Genomic DNA, 26,224 nt, shown 5'->3' on the forward strand with positions numbered 1-26,224 from the left:
GAGAATTTGAGGAATGAGCAGAATGTAGGTAAGAGACGAGCCGAGAGGCAGGAGAGAGAAACAAAGGGTGGCAATTCTGGAAGAAAGGGGAGATGTGGGATGTGTGGGTTGTACTGAGCCATTTCCATCAGCAGAGGGGAACTCCAAAGCATAAAGACAGTTGCCAAGCAACTGAACACGATGAAAAAAAACAAAAAACATACAGACCACTTACACGTGTGTGAGAAAATAACACATAGACCCGCACTCTGACATGCACACAAGGAGCCAATTACAAAGGTGTGTCAAATCTTTGCCATTTGTGATGGGTAATGCTAATAATTTGCTGCACAGAGGGAAACCACAAACATCTTTTGTTATATTCATCAGCATTCGGTGGCAAATGGTACAAAAAAAAAAAATCCTCTAGTCAGGAGCTCAAGAACAAAAACTGCCACAACAATGCCACCTATGTGCTACTTCCCTTTTGCTCATGCTGATGACCCTACACAGCACAATGAGACACGATTTCTTTGTCTAACGGGTTATAATGGGCTGATAAATCTGGAATTAATCCAGTGCTTTTCCTCATATTAGCTGCCAACAACAATACATTTCTGCCTGTTTGCTTAGCAACAGCAGAAATTGTGAAGCTAATTGAAAAAATTTTAGGTGACACTGACAGAAGGGGGGCGACTGAGGGAGTGTGTATTTCATTGCGACACCTGTCCTCACCTGGCCCAGTGGTCGTGGAGCCGCCGTGACTTTGCAGACTCCCGTTCCTGAGGAGCGACGGGGACTTCTGGATCCCGCCGCCGACACCCATGACCCCCAGTCCCCGCTCTCCGGCGACTCCCACTCCTAATCCACTGCTGGAGACTAAGCCCGGCCGGCCTGAGAGCGTCGAGGACGAGGAGGAGGAGGAGGGGGAGGCGATGGAGGAGGAGGAGGAGGAGGTGTTGGCTGTGGAGGAGGTAGGCAGCGTCAGGGAGGGAGCCGGCTCCGAGGGCTTCACGTCCGTAGTGAAGCAAGGTCCAAATCGGTTTCGCCAGTTGCCCTTCTTTTTCTTCTTCACCCCGTCTTCCCCTCCTCCTCCTCCTCCTCCTGCCACCGCTCCTCCTCCGATGCCCGGGCCTGAGCTGGAGGGCTGCGGCCGTTTGTATCCAGTGGGCCCGCCGAGGCTCGTCGTCTCGCTGGCTGTGTGACTGTGGGAGTTCTCGTACAGTTTCCCACCCACTGCAACTGTAAGAAAGCAGAAGTGAGTGTTTAATCATCATCACAAGTTCTGCAGACTTTTGTGTTTTTCTGTGGATTATCAGCTTCAGAGTCTTTTAGGAACCAACTCATTTAGCAAAGTGAAACATGCATCATTTTAGTTCTCTATTAACTTGCGTTTTTAAGAAAAAATATTTATTATTATAACAAGTAATTGATAAATACTGCATTTTATGAAATGCCAACCAAAACTATTTAGTTAACCATCATACAGCTGCAGTTGGTACAGCAATTTAATAGCGTGCTCTCAAAAAGATCAGATACAAAAGATATAAAAACTGACACAGAACAGGCTGAAATATCTTTAAAGGATAGTTCACCCAAAATTCAAACTCTGAACTATGAAACTTCTTAGCCCTTAGTCGACATGAGGGTGAGTAGATAATGAGTGCAATTTGAATTTTGGGTGAACTATCCCTTTAACTTCTTAAATTGCAGGGCTATGAACCAAAAAAAACATCAACATCATTTTCATTTGTGCCATCATGCTCATGCTGGTTAATTATGTTAACACTTAATAATGATAAATATCCACCCAGTTCAACTAACATTAATCCATGTTTACTCAAAGTGAAATGGGATACAGGTGGCATGAACACAAACACTGAGCCCAACCTGTGCCGCTTATGTGTCGTATGACTAATGCAGGAAAACACTTGTTAGAGGTAGAGTGAGTCACTTTCATAATAAGTAATGTCATGCCAACAAAAAAGGGATTAAGCACAAAAATGAAGTGTTCAAAGAAAAGAAAGAAACACACATCTGTGTAACTCCAGTAATGAGAAACGCCTGTCACCTGCAGAGGCTGTGGTAGCGGACATAAGAGAACCAAAGAGCGTGGTAGTTCCCTCTGAAGCTCCGCCCTCAGAGCTCGGCTTCACAAGGCAGCTGCTGAAAGACGGCGGGGAGGAGAAGGTGGTTCCACCCCCGGGACGCAACGATGAATCGGAGAAACTTAGGAAGTCTGAGGAAGGAGCGGAGGGCGTCTTGCTGGCACTGGTCAACAGGAGGCCTGGGGAGAGAAACAAAGACAGGTGGGAAACGGAGACAATGACGGACAGGGGCGACGATGGAAAGGAATGAGCAAGATGAAGAAGTAAAAGACCAAAAGTGAGAGAACGACACACGGAGAACAGACGTTACAGCTGGGAAACGTTTCCATACTACGCTCCCTTCCATCATCGTGGGAGCAGCAGAAAAAAAAGATAAGCAAAATAAGCATTTTATCTGCTCTCCGCTCTCTATCTGCTCTACAGTCAGCCCTCCCTCATCATGTAGTCCTCCCGTGTATCAGAGGAAGTGCCTTGAAAGCGCACACATGGATGGATACACTGACGCACACACACACACACCACTTCTCGGCTCGACACACACAAACAAACACACACATCTAGAAAAAAAAAGGCCTTCAGGGTTCTGAACACAGGAGCTCGGTGTGAGCGCCGACTCCTTTCAGGTCCTGACCTACCCACATGTTCTTTTTTCTGTGTTTGTGTGTGTTTATGTGTGTGTCTATGTCTGTGTGTGTGTGTGCATGAGGCGGGGGGCTGTCTCCGTTCCCAGACAGGGCCCCAGATTACAGGAGCCAGAGGCCAGGCGAGACAAAACACTGTTATCATGGCCACACACTAAAAGTCTAGTGCCTGGACAAACTGCAGCCAATGATGCAGCACACGTGCACGCACATCTGCACGGATCATGCTCTTATTCTGCGTTTTAATAACATCGCTGCGATTTAAATTGTGCGGAGGTTGTGAGTTTTTCAGTGGGTGGGCAGCGCCGTGACGCCGGACGGTTTGTCATTGTGTTTCTATTTTTCTAACTGCAGGGTTAATTCCCAGCAGTGGGAAGAAATTAACATACAAGACCATTTGCAGCCATCAATTCACCTTGGTGGAAAGGCCCAGTGGAAGCAGAGGCAGATGTGGAGGAGGTTGCCATGGTGACCACGGCGGAGGGGAGGGGTTTCCCTGAGGAGGTGAGAGACTTGCGGCCGCCTCTCGGTCCCACCGCGTGACTTCCGCCACTGTTCTTCTTGTTCTTCACCTCGGACGCCACTTTTCCAGTGTCTGCGGCCAAGCCGCCGTCTTTGGGACCGCCGCCGGAGAGAGCCGAAGACACTTCCTGGAAGTTGGCGGTCGTGAAGCGCGCCGCGCTGTCGTCCAGTCGCTTCTGCGCGGACGACGGCAGAGAGGTGACGCCTCCCCCTGAGCTGCTGCTGTTGTAGTTCTGGAGGAGGAGGAGGAGGAGGAAGGTGAGAAGGAAGGGAGTGATTGAAAAATTACAAGTTGAACGGAAAGGGAGGACAGGGACGGTGAGAAGACCCGGAACAGAGCGAGAATTATCAAAACAACACCGGGTGAGAGAGGGGAGGACCAAAAGGTCAACAGGAGGACAGGATGTGTGAGGGACACAGAACAAGAGCAATAAAGGTAAATCAAGATATAGAAGAAGAGTCAACCGGCCACTCGTGCTGTTACACTTAACCATCTCATGCACTCGTTTGTTTATGTGAACTGTGACTGAGAGGAAATGCCCTCACCTTGTCTGGGACCATGATGTTTGGAAGGACGAGGGAGGGAGACATGTCCATGGAGGTCTTCTTGTGTTTTGGTTTGTGTCTGTCTCGCTCTTTATGTTTCTGCACATGGAGAATGGAGGGGGAGAAAAAGGAGAAACAGATGGGTGAAGCTGCTTCATACATGATACAGGGAGGAGAGAAATTAAGACAGAGAGAGAGAAGAAAAACATTTGTTTTATAACCATGTTCATATTGTGGAATAAAACAGAAAACACTGCAGATTGAGAAACACTGGACCATATATAAGTGTTCTGGGGAAGATTACAGCCAAAGAGATGGCAAAAAAAAAATATACAAGTTATTAGAATATAGTCACTGAAGAGGAAGAGTGTGTGTGTGGGTCTTTGTGTGTTTGGTTGATAGAAACAGAGAGAGAAAGAGGGAGCATTGCATTTCAAAGGCTCAGTCTGAGATGAAAGCTCGGAGATCCACTAACACAAAGAGAGTGACGGAAGAGAGATAAAAAGGGGGCAGGAGGCAACAGGAATTCAGCTGCAGTTTAGAGCAGAGTGTGTCTAAGTGCCTCGCGCCGCAGCGCACAAGGTCTCATTGTTTCATCCAATCATATCCTCTTCCTTGGACCATCACAGCTCAATTTACACCCTTCCCTAACACACACGCGTCGCCACCCTCCTCTCGCACCCCTGAGGTGGCAACTGGGTGCCAGCGCATTTACACCTCACGCGCACGCCCTGCACCCTGACACCTTCCCCTGCACGTGCGCACGGAGCAGACAGGTGCACGTAGGCAGGCACACACGCGCACTTTTTTTTTTTACGCGGACGCTCACACGCGTGGAGGAGATGCACATCCGCAACCGACAGACGCACTCTGGGAGATAGGCGGTGAAAATATGCAGCGATCCTGAGAGACGACATGGGATTCAACATGCTTGTGATGCTCAGTGTCATGACAACTCTAAAAAAAAAAAGAAGAGAAACTGCCCATCCCCCGTTCAGGGTCTAGCTGAAGAGTGACTGCACGGAGGCTGGTGACAGTTTAGCCAGACTTCCTCTATGAATGGCAGTTAACAGACATCACCAGCCACGTCAGGAGATAGCAGCTTCACTGTAACCTCTCTACACCACCGGCATCCGGTTATGGTAACGACCGACCTGGGGACCGGAGAAAAATGTTGCTGAGGTCGATTCTCGTGTGCAACTGTGGGTCTGTGTTTAAAAAGAGACAGCAAGTTCTGATTATTCCCCAAAACAATTTCTTTCCCCTTCAGTGGTTAGAAGTTACGTGAAGTAAAATATTCAAATTCAGGATGTTACAGCTGCAGCACTAAATTGAAAAAAGAAAAAAAAAAAAAAACCCTGACATATTTCCTATCTTTAAAAACACCAGAGTCTCATGTATGCATGAATTAAAAGTTTAGAGATCCAAACCAGGGTTCCCACACTTTCATAAACATAAAATTCAATGACTTCTCAAGGACCAGGCCCAATCGCTTCAAATTCAAGGACTCAACACGGCAGAGTTTGAGACACGGATCAAGGCTAATTACTACAAGCTTTACAGATTCTCATGGACAACAATTAAAAAAGGGAGAGGCTTGATTGCTGTGAATGCTTTTTTTCCCATATTAATGATGGCAGACTACAAGACTACATGGTCTCTTACCTGAGCAATAGAAACAGAGGCTTATATTAATAATATTATTAATATTTTATTTAATACATGTATGTGTGTCAAATATATTAAAAAAAAAATATATATATATATATATAAACTTATGTTTATTTCCTCAAGCATTCAATTTTTTTTTTTTTTGTAATTCACAAAGCATAAAGGATTTTGGGGATATCTAGGGATCCTGTTAAACACTGTTCTAGTCCGAGATAGGTGGGTCGCTGTTTGTTGAGGGGTTTTAATGATTTTTGCAATGGTCCCTAAAATGTGGTTCAAACACTTGTGTATTAGAGGTAGAACATTTTGTAGTTGAACAACAGATTAACTTTAATTATTGCGGCAAATTTCTATTAAAAAATAGAAGCAAAAATAACTACAAAAAGGGTAATTACACACTTTCTTTCCACAAGCCCCTGCCAGTCCAATAGTGTGTGGTGCAAATACATCCTTTCTAAATTAAACCCAGGCAGTTTGCAGTTCACCTGCAAAGTTTTAAGACACAAATAGTGTTCACATTCATTCATGGGCGATTCTTATCAGCCACACAAACATCAATATGTCTGAGTAAGGCCCAAATCAGCCAATTAATTAGTTGTGCCCTGATCAAAACATACATTTACACTTTAGGTTAAATTAGATAATTATGTAATGAGACAAATCAAAAATTATTGTTAATTAATTTTCCTATTAGACCGACATTAACCAATACTGTCCATCTGACAAAATGGCTCCAGAAAGAAGATGACCAAAGAGAAATACAGGAGTGTGATTTTACATCGACATCTACTACAACAAAAAAGAAGTGATAACAGAGAGTGAGAGGAGAAAGACAGAGAGGTAAATTCTTTGGGATTCCCTTGTTGTTTTTCATTAACATTCCTGAGGTAGGTGTTGATGGAGAGAGGCTGAGCTGAGAGGGTCGGATAACGTGCACACACCACACACACACACACACACTCACACGGACCCACAGCACTGGGCGTGGGAAACATAACACACACACAATGTAACCCTGACACCCTCTTATCAATCAGGTCAATTGATTATACAGGCAGAGACAAAGCCTTTCAGCGTGTCTTCTACCCTCTTTCTCTGGCGCTGACCATTAGCCGCCTGATCATTTGACATGTCTGAGTGGTCTTTGAGGCTGTGTGGGGTAAATATGAGTGGTGGCAGAGGATGAGGAGATACGTCTATTTATCAAGAAAATCCCAAACAATGCGTGCTGTCTATGTCCGACACTGATCATGAGGCTCCGGACTGGGAAACGCACTCATCACCAGAGGAACGCTGTTCTTTGTAAAAGCCTCTCCACATATCTCAAATTATGTGCATGGACATTTTTTTGTCTGTTTGGCCGAATTATGGCTATTATAGATATTATTTTCTGTAACAATCAATTTTATATATCTATGGATGGATCGTTTTATTTCTCTGTGGATTTAACTATTTAATAAATCGTTTCATCTTTATATCAATTTATGAAAAAACTCAAATTTCCAGAGCAGTCGTGGTACTCGATCCTGCAGTGACGTCCATATTGCAGGACGTCAAGATTAAAACCCAACAATGCTCCGCAACAAATACCATGTTACAAAGACAAAGTATTGTCTTTTAATTTGATGTAATATTTATTTTAAATGTTTCACAATTCGACACAATGGCCTCAGGAGGAAGATGAGAGGCTGCAGCAGGAACAGGAAGTAAGGGGGAAAATAATCCGCCCTGACCTGGCAGGAATTCCCCTGTGCAGTTTCCTGCAGGATTTCTGACCAGCCATTGTGTGTGTGTGTGTGTGTGTGTGTGTGTCTGCGTTTGTGTGTGTGTGTGTGTGTGTGTGTGTGTGTGTGTGTGTGTGTGTGTGTGTGTTTCCTGCAGGCTTTTTCTAAGCGGCCGGTGTGGGGGATCTTTTAGCCCCTGCTGTAGTTTGACTGCAGGGTCTAACGTGAGGTGGGTATACATCTGAGCCCCCCAAAAACCACAAAACAAATGCATGTGCGGACACAGACGCACACACGCACGCGCACACACACATCTGAGCTTACTGATCTCTGACCCTGAAATGTGGATGGAGAGAGTGAATGTGTGTGTCTGTAAGTGAGTGAGGCAGGCGGTATTAACAAAAGCCAGGGCAGCGGGACTGTAAAGTCTGTGGACAAAGGCATTGCATACACACACTCAATTTGGATTCCACTAACTCATTTCTGAAAAATCTATTGTCTTTTTTCATGCTCTTCAATCAAAAACAATTACTGGGAAAAAAACAGGGAGGAAAAGGGATCTCAGAGCATCAAAAGCTTTTTGGCAAAGGCAGCATTAACAAAATCTCTGCTGAGCTGTCTGCATAGACACAGGTTTAAAAATAAATGCAACATCTCATCAGAACGGTTCTATCTAATTTCCGTGTTTGGTTCATTTTAATCTGATATCGGTCTATGTCGGATGTTATAATGATGTGTTGTTGATTTTACCCAAATCTGTAGAAAAAGAATCTGCATGAAACAGGCGGCCAATATTGTGTGCAGTGTAGAATTTCATTGGTTACAGCAGCGTCTTGTAATTTTTGCTCAATGTCTCGATAGTTGCAAGAATTACATGTGACATTTCCACTGTTTATGTTGGTACAAGCGCTGCAGAATTAAAGAATCCCCTTCCCTAAACCCATTCTCCCAATGCACAGAGCAGTGTTTCATAGAGAGTCATAAATATCAACAGATAGAGAGCAAATTAGATCACTGCTCATAACTGTAAGCAAACTTACCATCACTAAATACAGTCATTTATTATTGCCTGATAATGTTTCTCTTGTCGTGCATTGAACATAAAGTTCTATTTGATGTTTACACACAGTTTCTCATACACACACAAGCTCTTTAAGTGCCAGCTCATGTTAGTTTTACCTTTTGAGCATACTTTGATTGCTGTAACGCATTTTTGCATCAATCCTGTTTACTGTGTGTGTTTGATAAAGCTCTCATCAGCTCAGTCTTTGATATTTCCATCCCATAAACTCTTCTTCACACTCCAATGAGGGAGTGAGAATGGATAACATTTTCAAACCAGGCACATTGATAAAGAGTTTGGTGGAGAAAATCAATGACAGTGAATAGAAGACTCGCTATAAAGGGGCAGTCATGTGTTTGCTTTAGTACATTTAGTACATGATATAAAGCCAATTAGCATTAAATCAAGTTAAATGGTATCTCTATATAGATCAGTTCAATTTAATTCCACTGCGAGCAAAAACAAAAAGTGAAACACATGACTTGACACCTCCTGTAAATTCTGATTTTACGCAGCCTGTGATTACATGTTCCTCTAACAGGCACGACTGATTAAGTCACACTAATGCACCATTCATTAGAGGCGAGTGAAGGTGGGCTGCTGCAGTCATACAAGCATCATACAGACAAATCAAATGCAACTGATGGGTTTATAAAATACGATTTCACCAGTCACTTGGGCACCAGACTCAAGTCTATGAATCGAGAGGCCCTGTTTGGTAAAAGTGAAAGACATGCTAATGTGTTTTGAGATGGGACAACTCCAATGAAGCCATCTGTAACATAAATATTTCCTCAGAAAAACACTGATAAAAATTGAATCGATACCAAATGCATTCCTTTCAATGGTAACCATCCATTCAGCCTTGTTTTCTGAAATCAGTTCACTCAAAAGTGACGCTCAAGGTCCAAGCTCAACTTTTTCTGGGCTTTATTTAATTGTCAGGAGGAAGAGAGTAACCCACACCACAGGTTAACTTTTGGAGGTGCTGGCCATGGAGCAGGCAACTTGGAAAAAAGGGGAAAAGACTCCTAACACTCAGCTCCTTTATCTAATTGTCAACTAGTAATTTCTGCAGAACAAACCCTAAAAACATGAGAGCTAATAAAAATTACATATTCATTTCCTATTTGCCCTTTTTGTGAAAACAAAACTATGCCTTATATGCCATTATATTTGCATACTGTCTCCATAAATGCTAATTGAAAAGCCGTCAGAAGAACTACATACAAGTATTACTGATCACTGGTTTTACTGCACATCTGCCTGTCCCTCCACAGTGTCAGCGTGTAACAGAGAGGACCTTTGTTTCTGGAGGAGTCACATTCGTAGGTGGGAGGCATAGAGAGGGTGAGATCTGAGGGCTGTCTTACCTTCTTGTCCTTGTCTGGGGGTCTATCCATACACTGAGAGGAAGAGTCACTTAAGCTTTGAGACCTACTACCACGGCCCCTGCTCCTTCGCTAAAAGGTAAAGAGGAACTCCAAGTTACTGGATTAAGTCCATAGAAATGAGGCTAAAATTAGACCAAAAAATTTAAAAAAACTCTAAGATATCAAAAGAAGCAAAAAAGAAAAAAAGAAACTTAAACTGAAAAAGGCTGACTGAACTGAAGAAAAACTCAAAATTCAAAAACAGTCAAAAAACATTATCATGAGCATTGGTTACAAAAGTGGTGGTTATGAGTAAATTGGTCACTACAGAGGAAAAAGTGCATAGTGGCTGAAGGTATTGAAACATAAATTTATATTATACCTCCCTTTTTTATACAGTCTATGTATACCTCCACTATTAAAAAAATCCATTCCTTTTTTCTTTTAACTATCATTGACCAAGTGTAACCATTAGGTAAAGTAATTCCAGTATAAAACAACCATCAATACTACAATTAAGAAAAAAACTACCAGGATTGAGGACAACAGTATAAATACATCCAACTGTGAGTTGTGTTTTATTGTCATCTCCTCTGTGGGACACTTTCAGGGGGTCTTGCCCATCGATCTCAGCACAAGCCAGAGTGCCCTTGCCTATATACAGTTTATATTGTCATAGCAGCAACAACAAAAACACATCCTCAAATAACAGCTATATTATCTCCCTGGATCATAGATCAAGTAAATGTCTTTGTACGGCCTGTATATACAAATTGTGACCAGGAATTGTAAAACTCAAAAGCCAATCTGAAGCATCATGGGAGAAATCCTCCTCAGTCCGCTGTCTAAATAGCATACCTCCTGGCTTTGCAAAGGCTAGATATGAATTTCAACTCTAACACATGCTGTACTTGAACATAGAATAAATAAATCATAATGTATGGCTCCAACACAACACAACACAACACTGAAAGCTTTCCTCTTGAACAACGCCATACTGCTAAACTAGGACAACCCTAAAAGACAATCAGTTGTTTCACAAGAACAGCTAGTGACACAAAGTTATGCAACAAGGTTTGCCCTTCACAGTTACAAAAAGATGGGTGAGACAGGATGTAGCTGTGTGCTGCAAACACCCACTCCAGATGACTGTTAAGACGATACATAATTTGGGCACATTTTACAGCGCTTTGAAACATGACATTACATAGTCTTGATGAAACCGTCAGTGAAATGGAAATTTCACTGTAGTCCAGACTCAACGAGGATAATCCAAGTTTGAAATTAGATTTCGCTACTGACCGAGTCCAGTCAAATACCATATGTTGCTAACATGGCGTAAACATCCATCAAGTGGTATCTTATGAAACGCACTCTGCTAACAACATTGCATTCTTCATCATTGATTCCCCCTGGTACATTCCTGTCATCCATACAATCCCGGCTTAATGACATTATGCCCCAGCATCCAAAGCCATTCATACACGATCAATATAACAGCATGAGTCTTTCCATCGGTGTTTGTTAACATTGCAAAATGTCCTCTATGTGTACGTGCGTGTGCGTGTGTGTATGTTTGAGCCGACACCATCCTGTCTTTCCATGCAACAATCGTCGAGGAATCAAATTCTTTCTTCAGTCAAGTTCCTGTTTTTCATATTTTCTTCCTTCGAGCTAATGCAGAGTGCACGTACTTGTTGTGACTGGGTATTAAATATTGAAAAGGTGGAACAAACAAGTTTCTTCAGTTAATGTGTATATTGAGAATACACATCCAGGTGTTACAATTGTGTTGATAAATCTTTTTAATGAAAGTGCTTTCTAACTCAATTCAGCAAAGTGATTTAAACAGATATTAAACCACTAATCTCTCGTTTATGAGTGAATGACAAGAGTAAGTAGAATAACAGTCAAAATGACTGTTCTTGTGTCTTCTTATGTTGAGCTTATGCTCATTGAAATCACTTTCATGGTTTCTCTTTGCATAGTTAAGCTGTCTGGATACAAGAGTAGAAAAAGCTTCTTTAACAGCGCCAAACTGACACTGTTTATTGAAACCATGAATCTAATTTAAGCAAAACTACCACAGTCAGTAGGAAATTAAAGAACTAAATCATGTGCACAACATAATCGTCCAAACAGTCACCCTGTAGCACAAAACAGACTCAAAATGGACCACATCCAGCGGCTGACATCCCAATCTCCTGCAGCCAATCAGGGCTTAGAACAAATACATGGGCCACTGTCAGAGAACGAGGAACGGTGGGAGATGGAGAGGGATAGGCGGAGGGTAAAGGACAGGTTGAAGAGAGAGCAAAGAGCAAAGGGATGGATGGCATGGTGCAAAGTGACAAAGGAAGCAGATGGAGGAGAAAGATAGAGGGAAGAGGAGAGGAGAGCGGCTGTGGCCGAGGAGAGCCAGGAAGCCGACTGAAGGAGGGAGAGCAGAGCCGAGCAGGAAGGAGAAACAGACGAGGGTGGAAAGACTGAGTAGAGAGTAAGATAGAGATGGAGAGGAAAGAAGAAGGTTGTACTAGGGGGAAGGAAAGAAAAGAGCGATGGCGGGGCATCTCTCAGTGGCAGAAGAGAAGTGCCAAGCTGTTCGACAGATTAAAGCTATATGTGTGATCTACAGACGCCAGTCAGAGCGGTCTCATAGTTGAACTAGTAAAACAGAGATCAATGCCCCGTTCTAATACGTTAGCAAGACCCTGTATGTTTATTTTGTACTACCATAAATCTACAAAACACAAGCTTGATTCTCAGTTCTCTAGCACAGTGATAAATAACCTTAAATTTAATAACAAATTAAAAACACAAAAATAGATATGACTGTCCTCAAATGTGCAGAAACAGATTGAGGCTAAAATTAAGTTTCATTTGTTTAGAATGACTCACTGTCTAGTGATGTGTGAAGTTGTGGTTTAGACTATCAAAAGATGTGTATAATATGAGAAAACTTACCAATTTGCTGTGATGGTATTTGCAATATCCGCAGTACTTGACGTTGTCTGCATCGGATCCTTGTTCCTCACATAACAATCCCGCAAACTGGGCACTGTGGCAGAGAGTAATGTGAAGGAAATGAAAGCGATGTGACAAATATTTTTGCGTAACTTTTTTCCGCAATGTGTATCATAACACTAACAGCTCTGGACATGAATTTGAGGCAGTAGCCCGTAGCACAAAAATCTCAGCGAAACCAAAACTAAACCAGGCTGAACTCTTTAGACTAAAACAATCACAGAAAACGAATGTGACTGGGCTCATGTTAGGAACATTATCATGTGAAAAAACAAGCTCAAAAACCAACACAAATTCTATTTTACGCTTAAAGCAGTTAGACTTCTTGAATACATAGGAATATCAAAATGCACGACATCTCAAAGGTTTTGCTATTTGCTTTGCGGCATATCAAATCTCCAAGTCTTTAAAAGAGTCTGAGGGAAGAACAGCAGAAACAATCTCCTCCTTTGTCCAGTGAGGTTAATGAGATATGAACGGGGCTCACCATGTGACATGGAAGGCCTGCCTGCAGCCATGTTTGTTGCAGGTCATACAGGCTCCAGTGGCTGCTTTACTCTCTCTGCCCTGGTCCTCACAGATATAACAAGTCTACACACACACACAACACACAAACACACAGTTAAAAGAGACTCACTTCTTTATGATTAAAATATACATGTGTTTGGATGAAATCTGTTACCTTGTTGTAGCGCTCATGTGGCACAGACTGGAGCACTATGGGCTCCATAGTCGAAACGTTAGCAAACTCCACCTCAGGTATGTAAAGAGCACAGACAACATGGGCCCAGCCTGCGGAGACACAGAAGAACAATCAGCCTCTGTAAAGAGGTTACAACCCCAATACACTTCACAGGACTAATAAAACATATTGTAAAATCATAAATCTTTCACATTTGATTTGTCATTTGCGAGTCGCACCAGTGAGCTACAGTAAAACTGGGTTATGGAAATATGGGCCACATAACCTGAAGGACATGTCGTTGCTCCCCATAGATTCATTACAGAATTATCGGCTTGAAAAAATACTGCATTTTTCTGCACATTCTTGCCAAGCTGTAACTCATAACACAGTCCCTTAAAAAAATGTGAAGCCTCTTTGTTAAATGCTTAACTGAATTTGCAAAGCTCCGGTGTCTGATCCAGTTTATCTGAATTGGTGGTTACACAGCATTTTGAATACAGGTGTGCAACAAACAACCAAACCAAGACACAGGTGATCACGACACCTCTTCTCACCCATTACGTTGCACCACATGATACATCGTCTCCTCAGATTCTTTCTGCACATTGTTATTCATGAAAAATACAGTCGAGTTCGGTTTTGAGAAGAGGCTCATATTCAGAGATTTTCTAGTGAGCTGCATAGAGCCTTTTCCCTCCAGGAAAAGATAGGATGTCTTAAGGCGCAGTGAAAGATATCGACTTGAAAACTATCCTTCCAGTGTGTCAAATTATCAGAGTTCGACTTAATATTAACATCCCAAAAGTTGCTGTGTGTGGCTATTGGCTAAAATGAACATGAGTATAGGGCAGTTATCCTTCAGAAGAGATGAAGTGAATAAAACAAAACCTACACTCTGGTTAATATGCAGTCTCATGCTGAAAAGACTGAGTAACGCCTACATACCGACACTAAACCATAAATATCCCAGCTGGATTCATCAAGTTATAAATTCACATATCGTACAGAAATTAACTAAATTCAACTTTCAAGTCTCAAATGGTTTAATTTGTGAACCGGTAGTTAATCTATCTAAGTAGCCGTTTACTGAGCCCTGACACACACAGCTGCCTGTCAGTGAAGACAAACTGGGGGCGGTGGAATGACAGCAGGGCACGGCGGAGTGGCAGCAGAATTGACGACGAGCCGAGGAGGAGCTGGAGGAGGTGAACGGGAGGTCAAATGGAGGTGGGAGTCTCCTGCCATGCTGGAGGTGTCTGTTTTTCCCCATAGCAGGCACAAAAACAGGCTTAAACTTACAGTTGAACCCCTGACCTGCCTTTGACCTGGTGAGCGGGACAGGGGGGGAGCAGGGCAGAGGGCGGGACGGAGAGGAGGGAATGGGTGTGAAATGGGGGCATGTTGTTGTTTTGAAGTCCCTCCAAGAATCTGGAAGAGGCCTATAAAACAGGACTATAAAAGTGGCACAGTCTTCCTCCTCAAAGTAAGCATTCACACTTTTACTACCCAAAAACCCAACAAAACATCCCTTTACGAACATCCCTTTTCTCAGAGAAGTTATCGAAGACCAATGTGTCAGGACGCTGAGCTTAAATTTAGCCGATAACTAACTTGAAGAGTATTAAGGTTTCAAATAAACTAAGGGAGTCAAAGATCTGTCAGCACTTGATAAAAGCTGAGTGAGTTTCTTTTGTGAGCCAAGTTAAAACATTAAAGCCAATACCAAGTAAAAAAGAAAAAAATCTAATTTATGTTCACTGTAATGAACTTTACACACTGACACTAAATCAGGAGGCACCATGTTGAGCTCAAATTTAGAAAGCGAATAATTTTGACTTGCTCAGATATCAGGTTTAAACTTCTAGTATAAGGAGAGCACCAAAATATGAGCATCCACAACTTAAAACGGCAAAAAGAGTGGCCATGACGAGCAGCTGTTAACTTTATGTCTTCTCCTTTTTCTTCTTCTCCTTTTCCCTCTCTTCTGTCGGCTACATGTGAAGGTACTGGATCAAACACCCATTTCAGACTAATCCCTTTGCTCTGCTTTATCACTCTCCCACCTGAAATAACAGCAACTAGCACACAGATCAACAAGTGGAAAGGAACTGACAAGAGCAGAGAAATGGACGGTATGGGGAAAAGGAGATGGTGAGGGAAACATGGGAGGAAAAAGAGAGGGAGAGCGGGGTCATGGGAAGGGTAAAATAAAAGAGAAAGTAGTAAAACGGTGTGTGTTAGTGTTGTCCTGATGCCTCCCTGCAGGCCTGGACACAATCCCACAGCTGTGCCTCTCTCTCTCTCTCAAACACACACACTCACATACACACAGAATATTTACAGTCTCCACCAAGCTGACCCTCCGATGAACCCGGAGAGGAGACTCCTCACAGGCCATGCACTATACCCATCCTGGCCCGCCCCCTCATAAACATACACACACACTCACACACTCTCATAAAACATGGACTGGCAAGAACGGTACAGAGAGGCAGCACACACAACAAACAGCAACATAACTCTCCCAGCAAGCTCACACCCCTTAAACTTGCCGGTGACATGCAATTAATGAAAAAATACACAAGAGGCTAACCACAGATGTGGGTGTGGGAGTGTGTGTGTGTGAGTGTGTGTGTGTGTGTGTGTGTGTGTGTGGCCGGGAGGGATCCTACCTCCGTTGTCTGTCCTCTTGAGGGCTCCGTCTTTGTGTGGACACAGCTCACATCTCTGTGGGTAGAGGAGCAACATCAGGTCAGAGACAACAGGTCAACTTCATAAAGTCAGAGTGAGGCAAACACTCAAGCATGACAAATATGTGCGAGTGTGGGAGATAAGCCGGAGAAGAGTCGCACACCGACTCGGGGCACAAGGCAAGAAACTCTGCGGGAAAACACCCTCGCTATCTGACTGCCACCTGAGGCGGTTTTTTTCTTCACATACAGCCGAGTGTATATCAGCCAGGAGAAGTCCACAGGCAATTATTGCTCTGCCTGATAATTCGGCTCTTCCTCAGCTCACAAATTGCTCGTCCTCACCTCAAGGTCTGAATCACACGAGACAAAGAATGCAGCTTGTGTGGCAGAACAGAAAGACCTTCATATTCCTCTTTCCTTTCTTCCTCTTTTTCTCTGGCCAACATAAAAACATATGTAAAAGGTGCCTCTACTCACACTTCCTGAGAGATGTTTGAAATACCTTTCTTTCATCGATTATTACCACCAAACTCTTTGCAGTTCAATGTTTTTCCGTATTCACTGTGCAGTCCGCTCAGTTTGGCCATGGTGACGAACTTTTTTTGCTTCTTAATCTAATAAAACACTTGAAATCCTTCAAATCATAATCAAACTAAATCATTAAAGACAGATTCCACAGGTTGGACTCAGGTAAAGTAACCGATGCTACATGGCAAATTGCATGGCAACTGTTCATTAAAATCACACTTTACAAGAAACACTTTACCTAATTATATGCATATTCAATTTTCTTTTAAGAAGTTCAATCATAAATCACTAGTAGTTTTATCAGAGTTCTAGCTAATTCTGCACAATTATTTGTGATGTGTATATTTTTTATTTCCTTTACAGAAATGGTTTGCTTTCGTAGAATAAAGCCTTGATGCTTTTTCTACACTTCTGACATTCCTGTACAGATCTTTGCAAAGCATTTACAAATTCCTGAATTTATATGATCCAATTCAATACCCCAGAGAATAAATTCCACATTCTCTTGATTTGTGAAGTGAAAAGAAATAAACACGTCCTCTGCACCAAATGTTAAAGCAATACAACTTTTTATTTAACTCTTTTTTTTTTTGGAGTGAGCTAAGAAAGTGTTAATATTATTGATTTACAAAATTTCCACAAGCTTCAGTTTGGTTTCTTTAAGTATTTCATGAGGAATTTTGCCATTGTCTGTTTTGGATCACTGTAATGCTGTGGAAGCCTCTGACATTTCACTTTCACCACTTTATTCACTACATGGCATTTACATTGGTGAATTATCTGCCTGATCAATATGCATTATTTCGCCTTTAATATACAATTTGTAGATTTTTATCCTCTACTATGACTCTGATTCAGCCACTTATTAATATATCATCTGAACTAAAGACTAGAGTAAGATGAGCCAACCTGGAGCAGCTTGCTGATCAGCAGCAGATATCGCAAAAGCTGAAATAAACTCACAATTTTTACAGTCTCTGAATGATGACGGGCATGTTCGGTTGCAATGGAAACATTGTTCATTCTGAGTTGGTGTTTTTGTGTTACAGGTCGATGGTCATAATTACACTGATGGTCATGATGCAGGTTAGACTAGATGACTGGGGAACAAAATAAAATCATCTGCTATGACGTATTTAATTTCTTTCATGTAACATCTTAGTCGCAACCAATGACGTCCGACTAGTGAGTCTTGAAGCTGCCCGAGTTTGTTTCTTGTACAGGTCATTGTTGCACAATTGTCAGAGCTTTGACTTGTCACTTCTATTGCTATTGTTTACATTTAATCAACTACTTTTCAATGGGGTCATCACATGGTGTTAAAGGGATAGTTCAACATTTTGGCAAATTGGCCCATTGCCATAATCGCTATAGTCATAGCAGTAGGTTCATTACCTTTAATTGTAGGTGTAAGCTATTTTCAGTACGGCGGAGCGCAGCAGCTGGCTGCTCAGAGCTACGCTATGGAGGCTAAGGGAATTTCTTGGTTTCCCTCATTAAACTCATCAAATTCAACATCCCAAAACTCCACAGCGCTTTTGTAGACAAGTTGTGACCTGCACAACCACCACGCTATGAGATAATGACGGAACGATACGAAACGGAGCCGTTTTCGAGGTAAATACAGGGTAAATACGGAGACTGCTTGCTGAAAAACTGTCCCTGAACGCAACGCGCATCAGCGGTTTTGTATGAATTTACCTCGAAAACGGCTCCGTTTCGTATCGTTCCGTCATTATCTCATAGCGTGGTGGTTGTGCAGCTCACAACTTGTCTACAAAAGCGCTGTGGAGTTTTGGGATTTTGTATTTGATGAGTTTAATGAGGGAAACCAAGAAATTCCATTAGCCTCCATAGCGTAGCTCTGAGCAGCCAGCTGCTGCGCTCCGCTGTACTAAAAATAGCTTACACCTACAATTAAAGGTAACGAACCTACTGCTATGACTATAGCAATTATGGCAATGGGCCAATTTGCCAAAATGTTGAACTATCCCTTTAACATATAACATTTAAATAATTGATAAGACTTTCTAACCATGTCGTGTTAAGCCTATGTCGGCCTTTAACATTTTCTCCCTCTCAACCCTCATTGCAGATTAATACACTAAAGACAAGGTGTAAAACTGCACTGTGGGAATATCTCACGCCACCAGGCAGCCTGCAACACATACAGCTATTTACTTAGTAAAATGTTCAGTTTATTCAAAAGAAATATTGCTGGGAGCTCACTGTACTTTATTATGTTTAAAGATAATATTGAAAGGTCTCGCTTTTGATTAAACATACGCTAAAAGACACTTCGGCTAAGTTTAATATTGGAGTTGATACCAATATCTTAATATTTACTCGTAAATGTGTATTAGCTCAAAATACTGAGTACAGGACTCCGTGGTTACTAATAATCAGTAAGGTAACAGCCAAGGGAAAAAACTGTCAAGCCCTCATCTGCACGCTGAATTTGACACTTGATATTTAATGGAATCCATTCTTCCCTCTATCTGTGTTATGTTCCCTGTGCCACTGGGTGACACGCAACCCTGATGCAAAATATTTCCACCCCTATGTTCACCAGTTGGCACAATGCTATCAATGTTGCAATGTTTTAACAGCAGCAGAATCCAATTTTTTTTTTACTTCATCTGTTTCTTCACTTATTTCCAAAATGTTTCGAGCTTATCCAGGTGTTGCTGTGCAAACTTGAGATGTTGATTTTGGTGATGAGGTTAAAGGAAATGAAAGTCCTATTTGTGCATCAATGCGCCACTCCTGTGTCACCGAAACCTTCCTGCAGGTACGACTTCTCTTAATCGGCACTACCCCATGTAACTTCAATTTCTGAATAACACTTTAATAGAAACTTCAAACTGGAAGTGAATACATAAACATATGTTTTTTTAAAAATCTTGTCCTATTGGAGGCATCAATTAGGGCTATGTTTACATGGAAACAATCTGAACAGAAAAACGCAAAAAGTGGCGTTGCGTTCTCACTTTTTGCATTTTTAAACCCAAAAACGCTGTCGCCGTCTAAACGAAAAGCACATCCGTTAAAATATTTTGTTGTGTAAACAGAGCCTAGATCTCGTGCAACCACAAGGTCTGAGGAGTCAGAATCTATCAAGCTCTCATGGTATCATCTCCTGATAATTGATGACCTTTGACCTGCTCTGACCTACTTTGCAAGTCCCAAAAAAGTCAAGTCAAATTAAGGCTTAACAAGTTTGTGAAGTTCTGTTTTACAAGTACAAGGGAGCCCAAACAGTTGAACACACCCCAATTACTGTGATTGTTTTTTAACTTTATGAAATAAAAAGTAACTGTTAAAGAACATTTGCAGAGCGGCTATTTTAATATGTTTTCTACAGCGGTTCATTTATTTTCAGCAAAATATATAATTTGCCCAACATCGCCATTAAAACTGTCATTAAATGTTTCCCTGATAAAGTTCCACACTGTGAAATCTCTTTAGCCCAATTCAGTCCTGAGACATGATTCAGAGCTCTCTGAGGAATAGGCCAGCCCACTGGTCCTGCATTAAATGTAGGATACGCAGGCATCTCCATGCATGTGTTCCACTTCCTGCCTGTGCAATAATGTTCAAAATGTGCTGCTGTGATGAAGACTGAACAGCTTGATGCAGTATGTCACATTCAACCAATGGTATTTGGCGATAAACTGCCCCCCACCTCAACAGCACTATGATAATCTTTCATAGAGCTTTTCAATCAGGATTACATATCATTTTGTGAAATGTGATGGTAACCGGTACAGAATGCAGTCTGCAGGCTGAAAGGCAGGCATAGGGCAAATGAGAGCGGTAAAGGGCAAATGTCGCAGAAAATCCCCTGGGTTCAGGCGGATGCTCCACAAAAAAATGGCAGATCTGCACAGACCTACATAATTTCTCATGTCACTTCTGATGTCTTTGATATGGCAGCTTCTACCAAGATTTTTTGATACGCTGTAACTGACAGCATACAAGAAATCTCAACTGTTACACTTTGGATAATTTGTTCCAATCTCTCTGAAACACACTGACGATGCAAGACTGAACTTGAGGCTGCTTTCATTGTGTATTTAGAAATGACATGTATAAACAACGATTATAAAACACTTGAACGTTAATTTGGGTGTGTTCAACTGTTTGGGCATCTTTCCACTTGGAAATCACTAAAAACTTGATTAACTTGTTAGGTTTTCATTGACTTGCTAGAACTTGTATTAGTTGTCACTGTTCAAGACCATAAGGTCCGACATTTTTGCCAGACAGACCTGTTCTTCTATAGGCTCACTCATAAATGATGTATGTATGGTTGGATGGATGGATGGATGGATGTTACGACTCACCACACGGGCTGCTCTCTCCTGAGATTCACACTTTCTGCAGAACCAAGGACCAGTAGGAACTTGCACAATCCCATAGCAGGCTGAGGAGAGATGAAGAGGAGCATTACAAAAAAGAAAAGGAGCCACACTGTAGAGGAAGTCATCACAACCACAACAAAAACACTACACAACCTTAAATCCTACCACAACAATAATGAAAACATGTCCATACATGCAAACGTAATCCTGTTAACATCTGCACAAATATCACACTAAACACATTGTCAACTGTTTTTCTGCATGCACCAGACGCCAGATTTGAGATTAAACTGGTTTGGGCAGTGTTTTGATGTGACAGACTGAAGTACAACTGCTGTTATCACTGTTGTTTTTATAACACTCTGCTGACAGCCACAAAATATTTTAAGCCCGCAGGACAATAGCAGAATCACTGGTAATGTGCTGCTAATGTCAACACACGCAGGCATCAATGATATAATCATTTGCGAGCTTTTTATACCTCACGTAAAGAGGCTTCTTTCAAATAGAGCACAAACTTTATTTGACGTCTGCCACAGATCTCTGAGAAAACAGTCAAGAAGAAGAACAGGTGTATTTCAAAGAGAACATAAAATGATTGCGCAAATGCTGCATTTACACGTCTAAACTCTGCGAGGACAGTTGATAATGATATATTTCTACGCTCTCCAGTATTGAATCAATTCCTATCATTTCAGCATTGCTTATGAGTTACAGGATGCACTGTAACTCCAAACACACCATGTTGCTTTCACCTTGAGTTATAACCTGATTTCACTGATGTTAACGCGACCCTGACTTTCAAGTTGCTGTTAGGCGTCACTAGCCTACATACGACGGCACTACCCTAAATAGCCTACCTCTACACATTTTCAGATTATCTCTGATCTGACCAGAGCCCATAATCCAATGAAATTAACAGCCATAATCCAGATTTCTGAGGACAAAAGACCCGAAGGTTACCGAGTTCAGGACAGGGGCATTCAAATCAATCCAATTCATTCATACAAATTGCACATCGCTCAAATTTTGATCAAACTTCAATTTTGGAAGAAAATGGCAATAATGTAGACACAGTAAATCTTGACCCTTTGAATCTTTGCCACAGTTACATAGACTATATAATAAATGATGCATACATTCTCATGGGAAAATACTATACATAAAAAGGCCATGACTAGCGCTCAAACAATTATTTACTATGTTGCTGATGGACACTTTTGCCCCACCAGTGCATAACGTACAATGAAAATGGACAAAACTGAAGTGGTGACAGTGATGCAACAGTGACGGCTCAGAAAATATATACGTTATATACAATCTTATTAGGGATGGAAATGTAGGATACTTAGCAAACATGTGCATTGTTTCATGTATGCTCAGCAACATTATACTTGAACTTCTTGCACAGTGTAAAGAGAAACTTGGACAGAGTCTCAGCCTCAGTGGAGCACTCCTGGTTAAATTTGTGGTTTAAAACATTAAAAAAAAAAAAGACATAACTTTATCCAGACCACAGTGACTGGATCTGTACTAAAGGATTAATGTTATGATAAGCATTTATCTGTGTTTTGTTATCCAACACATTCCAAACCCCATGGAGGCATTGAATGTTTAGGGTTGAGGTTTTAAAATATGCTTACTCCAAGGCAAATTTATACAATTTTCTACATTGTCATTAAACCTAACAGGTTGAGCCTGAGCGAATATGATGCGATACAAATATGAGATATGAAATGATGAGTTTTGAGTGTCCAAAATCATCCAAAAACAATGCTTGCTAAGTAGATCTATTACTGCCCCCGGTTTGTTTCTGCAAACTAAAACCAGCAAAGAAAGACATGAAAATAGAGAGAAAAGAATCTATCCAACAATTTGGCTCGCAAACATTTCACTGGGTTTATTTAAAGATCAGTTTGACTGCCCAAACACTGTTTCTAAAAACAAAACAAAACAAAACACAGACATCCATCCATAGATATATACATCTGTTTGAGTTGAGAGTGTGCTGACATTTCAAATACTTTCCCTCTGCGTTTGCCAAATGGACACATGGCCCGCTGTTAAACTTGTAAACACTGGACGTCATCATGTGAGTCATCTTGGGTAAAGCACTGACTTGACAGCCCCTGCATAAGGGTTACTACAGTGGAGGATAACGCAGCCAATGGAGAGCATTGTTTTGCAACATGACCTGATCCCAAACACAAATGGCAGCGTAAAAAAAAAAAAAGAGAAGAAAGTTTCCCCAGCTGAATCATCATTCAAAATCCTCGACTCGTGGGCTTACTACATACAGACACGAGTAGCTATCCCTCCATCTACTCCTCCATATCCCACAGAGCAGCCTCTGACAGGGGATGAATAAATGTCACGACTCGTAGCCAATAACAATTTTGTTCATTGTGCAGCTGCCAACTATCGGGCCGTAGTAGATAAGCTGACGAGCCAAAGCAGTGGACTTGCCCTGCCCGCATGAGTTGAGCCTGACCTCAGCCCTAGCTTTGGAGGCGGAGGAGGAGGAGGAGGAGGAGGCACCACCACCACCACCACCACCACCACCACACGGAGAGCGGGTCCATAACCTTGCAACAAGACAACGCTAACTAGTGTGTGAGCTAACTGCTAGCAGCTACATGGAGGAGCTAACAGCAAGCGCGGCGTTACCTTGGTGCACGGCGACGTTGCAGCCGTGTCCGTCGCAGTACACCAGCGGGTTTTCCGCCCAGCCTCTCTCGTCGGAGCACACACAGCAACCGCCGATCATCTCCTTCATGTTATTCGTCGAGAACCCGTCGTCCGCCGCCAGACAACGCTCGCCGGAGACCATCTACGAAGAAAGCGGACATGCGGAGGAATACGGCGTATAGATATAGATAGATAAAGCGAAACCTTCACCGAACTCGCTCCCCTTCTTTCCGCTGCTACGCCGCTTTAGGTCCCGCTCGCTCGAAATGTCATGTTTTAAATGTGTTTAGGTCCCGTTTCGACACCGTATTTTTTCCACCAAAACATCCACTTCACACAGCGCGACGTTGGAAGAGCAGAGAGGGGGGGGTACTTCGTAAGCGTAGAGAACCGGAAATGCGTAATGACGCAGAGCGCGTGTGTGTGCGTGCCCTCTGACAGGACGTAAAAAGACGGAGCACAACGTTCCATGTTGGCTCCACATGGCCCAGACGGTCTGAAACTTTGTAGTAAAAGGGCCACTTCACTTTACTTGATTCAGTGTCAACAACAACGCCAGAAATCTGTAGATGGTCAAAGATAGACGCTTCATGCAAGTTCAGCTGCTGTTAAGAGCAGGATGTTTAGAGAACAGATGTGAGTGTGTGAAGAACTATAGCCTATGTTTGCAATTTGTTTACAGCAGGGACAGTGATTATTCAACTCAGTGTGATGTGTGTTTTGTAGCAATGTGGAGCAGCAGCAGAGCTACATTGGAAACAAATGTGAATATTGACAGTTTCCTATTTTAGGGATTTGTTTGCTTACTATAGGGTAATAGCTGAATTTAGAGATTAAGTTATTAATCCATTAATTGACTAATCAAAAGCTCATTTTGAGTTTTTTTGAGTAGCCTAGAGACAGACTATATAATTTGAAACAGAATAGTTTTGTCTTTTTGACTGGACAAAACAAAATGTGAAATAGCTTAGTATATTAACTTGCGTAGGCTACTGGGAAATGTAGCCTAAATACTATTATTATTTGAACACTTGCTGTAGCCTATTTGTAGCCTACATAACAAACTAAATGACTGAGTAACCAAAAATGACAATAATCTTAAATTGCAGCACTAGTTAAACCATGTGTTCAAATGTACACACATTTCTTTTTGTTTCATACGGTTCAAACAGATTATATACACAAATGTGAATACAAGTTGTTACTGTCATTTATGGACAGTTGCTACATTTTAAAGTTACCTCCCCCTCTAAAGAAGCAATTAGCTACAGACTACATATTTGTAACAGTGCTAGTGGCCAAACAATTTTCAAGCTGTAATGCAGAATGGTATTTCAGATGTCATATAGGTCACTTTTACACTTCCACTCATGCATCCTTAAAACATCAGGTGAGTAGTTATTTTTATAGGTTAGTGCATTTCAATACATTCATTCATCACAATGACAAAAGATTAAAAGCATTTGTGTTTTATTGCTCATCACAGCAGGCTACATTGTTGTATTTAAATTTCAGATACAGCTTGAAAATATATTTTTTGTGTTTTTTAATTTTAAATTGTAATCTACAGCTGGGGCTGCTACAACATGTAAAACCGAATTTCTAACATTTCACTTCAGTACTTTAAAATGACAGAACAACAAAATGCATGTGGCTTCTGAGTGTGCAGCTATAGTGGCTAGATATTCTCTGTAAGAATTAATATCTTTATCTCTAAAAAAAAATATTAAAAGGGCTTTGGGAAGCCTATATCAGGGTGAATATCAGACCTGTCAATATACACTTTTGTTTTGACAGCATCCCCATGCTGTTGCCAAGGATGCTCCAGAACACACACACACACACGCTATTCCAAGCACTCAGCTGCTGCTTGCATCACCGATTCCTCTGAGCGAGCTCCCGCTCTCGGTTTCCAGAGAAACGTAATGACTTGCCAATAATGCGCAAGAGCACACGAGCGTCCTCCGTGTAATATGGTGAGCGAGAGGTCCCTGGGAGTGCCTGCCCATTGTTTGCTTTAATTTCAAATTGCTCAAATGCTCCAGTCGACACTGGGCACTGCACTAAAAGGGGACGTGGGGGGGATGGGGAGCTGGGGAAAAGGAAAAACCTATTAGAGCTGGAGAGAACAAAGGGAGGCGAAGGAGGGGACAGCGGTTGTGGAGGGGCCCATGTAGCTACTGAAACACTGAAAATGGCAAATTATTTTTACAACTTGCACTTGATTAAGTCAAGGTCTGTACGAATCATGTATAATGTTCCTCAGGTTGTCAGAGAAGAGCTTTCTCTGAGATAGGCTGGAAAATTGCAGCAACACCGTCTACTCCCATTGACTACTGGTGGCCTCCTGCACCTAGGTGTAATTTAAGGTATATTCTGTGATTATAACCAGGTTGTCCAGTCTGGCAATTAGAGCTTGGTTGCCCATACTGTATGTCTATGAAGTTGGTGTATGGATCAGGGTCTCTAAAGCTGGTGCAGCCATGTTTCTCCCATAGTGTTGGAGAGAAATCTTTTGCCACATTAAAGATCTGTATTGACAGAGAAATAACCTGCTGGATAAACATACACTATTTTTTGCAAGATGCAAATGGCATGCTGGGTGTTTGTCTGGA

At 41.9% G+C, this 26,224-nt stretch overlaps 1 protein-coding gene across 8 annotated transcripts in view; it reads right to left on the reverse strand.

Annotated features, from left to right (window-relative positions):
* Positions 1-24,032, reverse strand: part of mllt10 (MLLT10 histone lysine methyltransferase DOT1L cofactor) — a 43,400-nt gene extending 19,368 nt beyond the window's left edge. For 3 of the 8 annotated variants that reach the window (XM_085763880.1, XM_085763879.1, XM_085763878.1), the window contains exons 1-11: positions 23,589-24,011; positions 20,904-20,983; positions 16,009-16,063; positions 13,334-13,443; positions 13,139-13,242; positions 12,592-12,685; positions 9,628-9,717; positions 3,797-3,895; positions 3,144-3,483; positions 2,051-2,266; positions 715-1,215 (exon numbers count right to left, since the gene is read on the reverse strand). In XM_085763880.1, coding sequence (XP_085620006.1) covers positions 715-1,215; positions 2,051-2,266; positions 3,144-3,483; positions 3,797-3,895; positions 9,628-9,717; positions 12,592-12,685; positions 13,139-13,242; positions 13,334-13,443; positions 16,009-16,063; positions 20,904-20,983; positions 23,589-23,751 — 1,852 coding nt within the window. In that variant the 5' untranslated portion in view covers positions 23,752-24,011. Of the gene's footprint in view, positions 1-714; positions 1,222-2,050; positions 2,267-3,143; positions 3,484-3,796; positions 3,896-9,627; positions 9,718-12,591; positions 12,686-13,138; positions 13,243-13,333; positions 13,444-16,008; positions 16,064-20,903; positions 20,984-23,588 lie in introns of all 8 variants that reach the window. The other 5 variants (XM_085763883.1, XM_085763881.1, XM_085763877.1 and 2 more) reach the window with 4 other exon arrangements.
* Positions 24,033-26,224: the final 2,192 nt, after the last annotated feature.

The sequence above is a fragment of the Trachurus japonicus genome, chromosome 20 (genome assembly GCF_045865225.1).
Source record: "Trachurus japonicus isolate A0001 chromosome 20, Traja_1.0".
NCBI classification, from domain to species: Eukaryota; Metazoa; Chordata; class Actinopteri; order Carangiformes; family Carangidae; genus Trachurus; species Trachurus japonicus.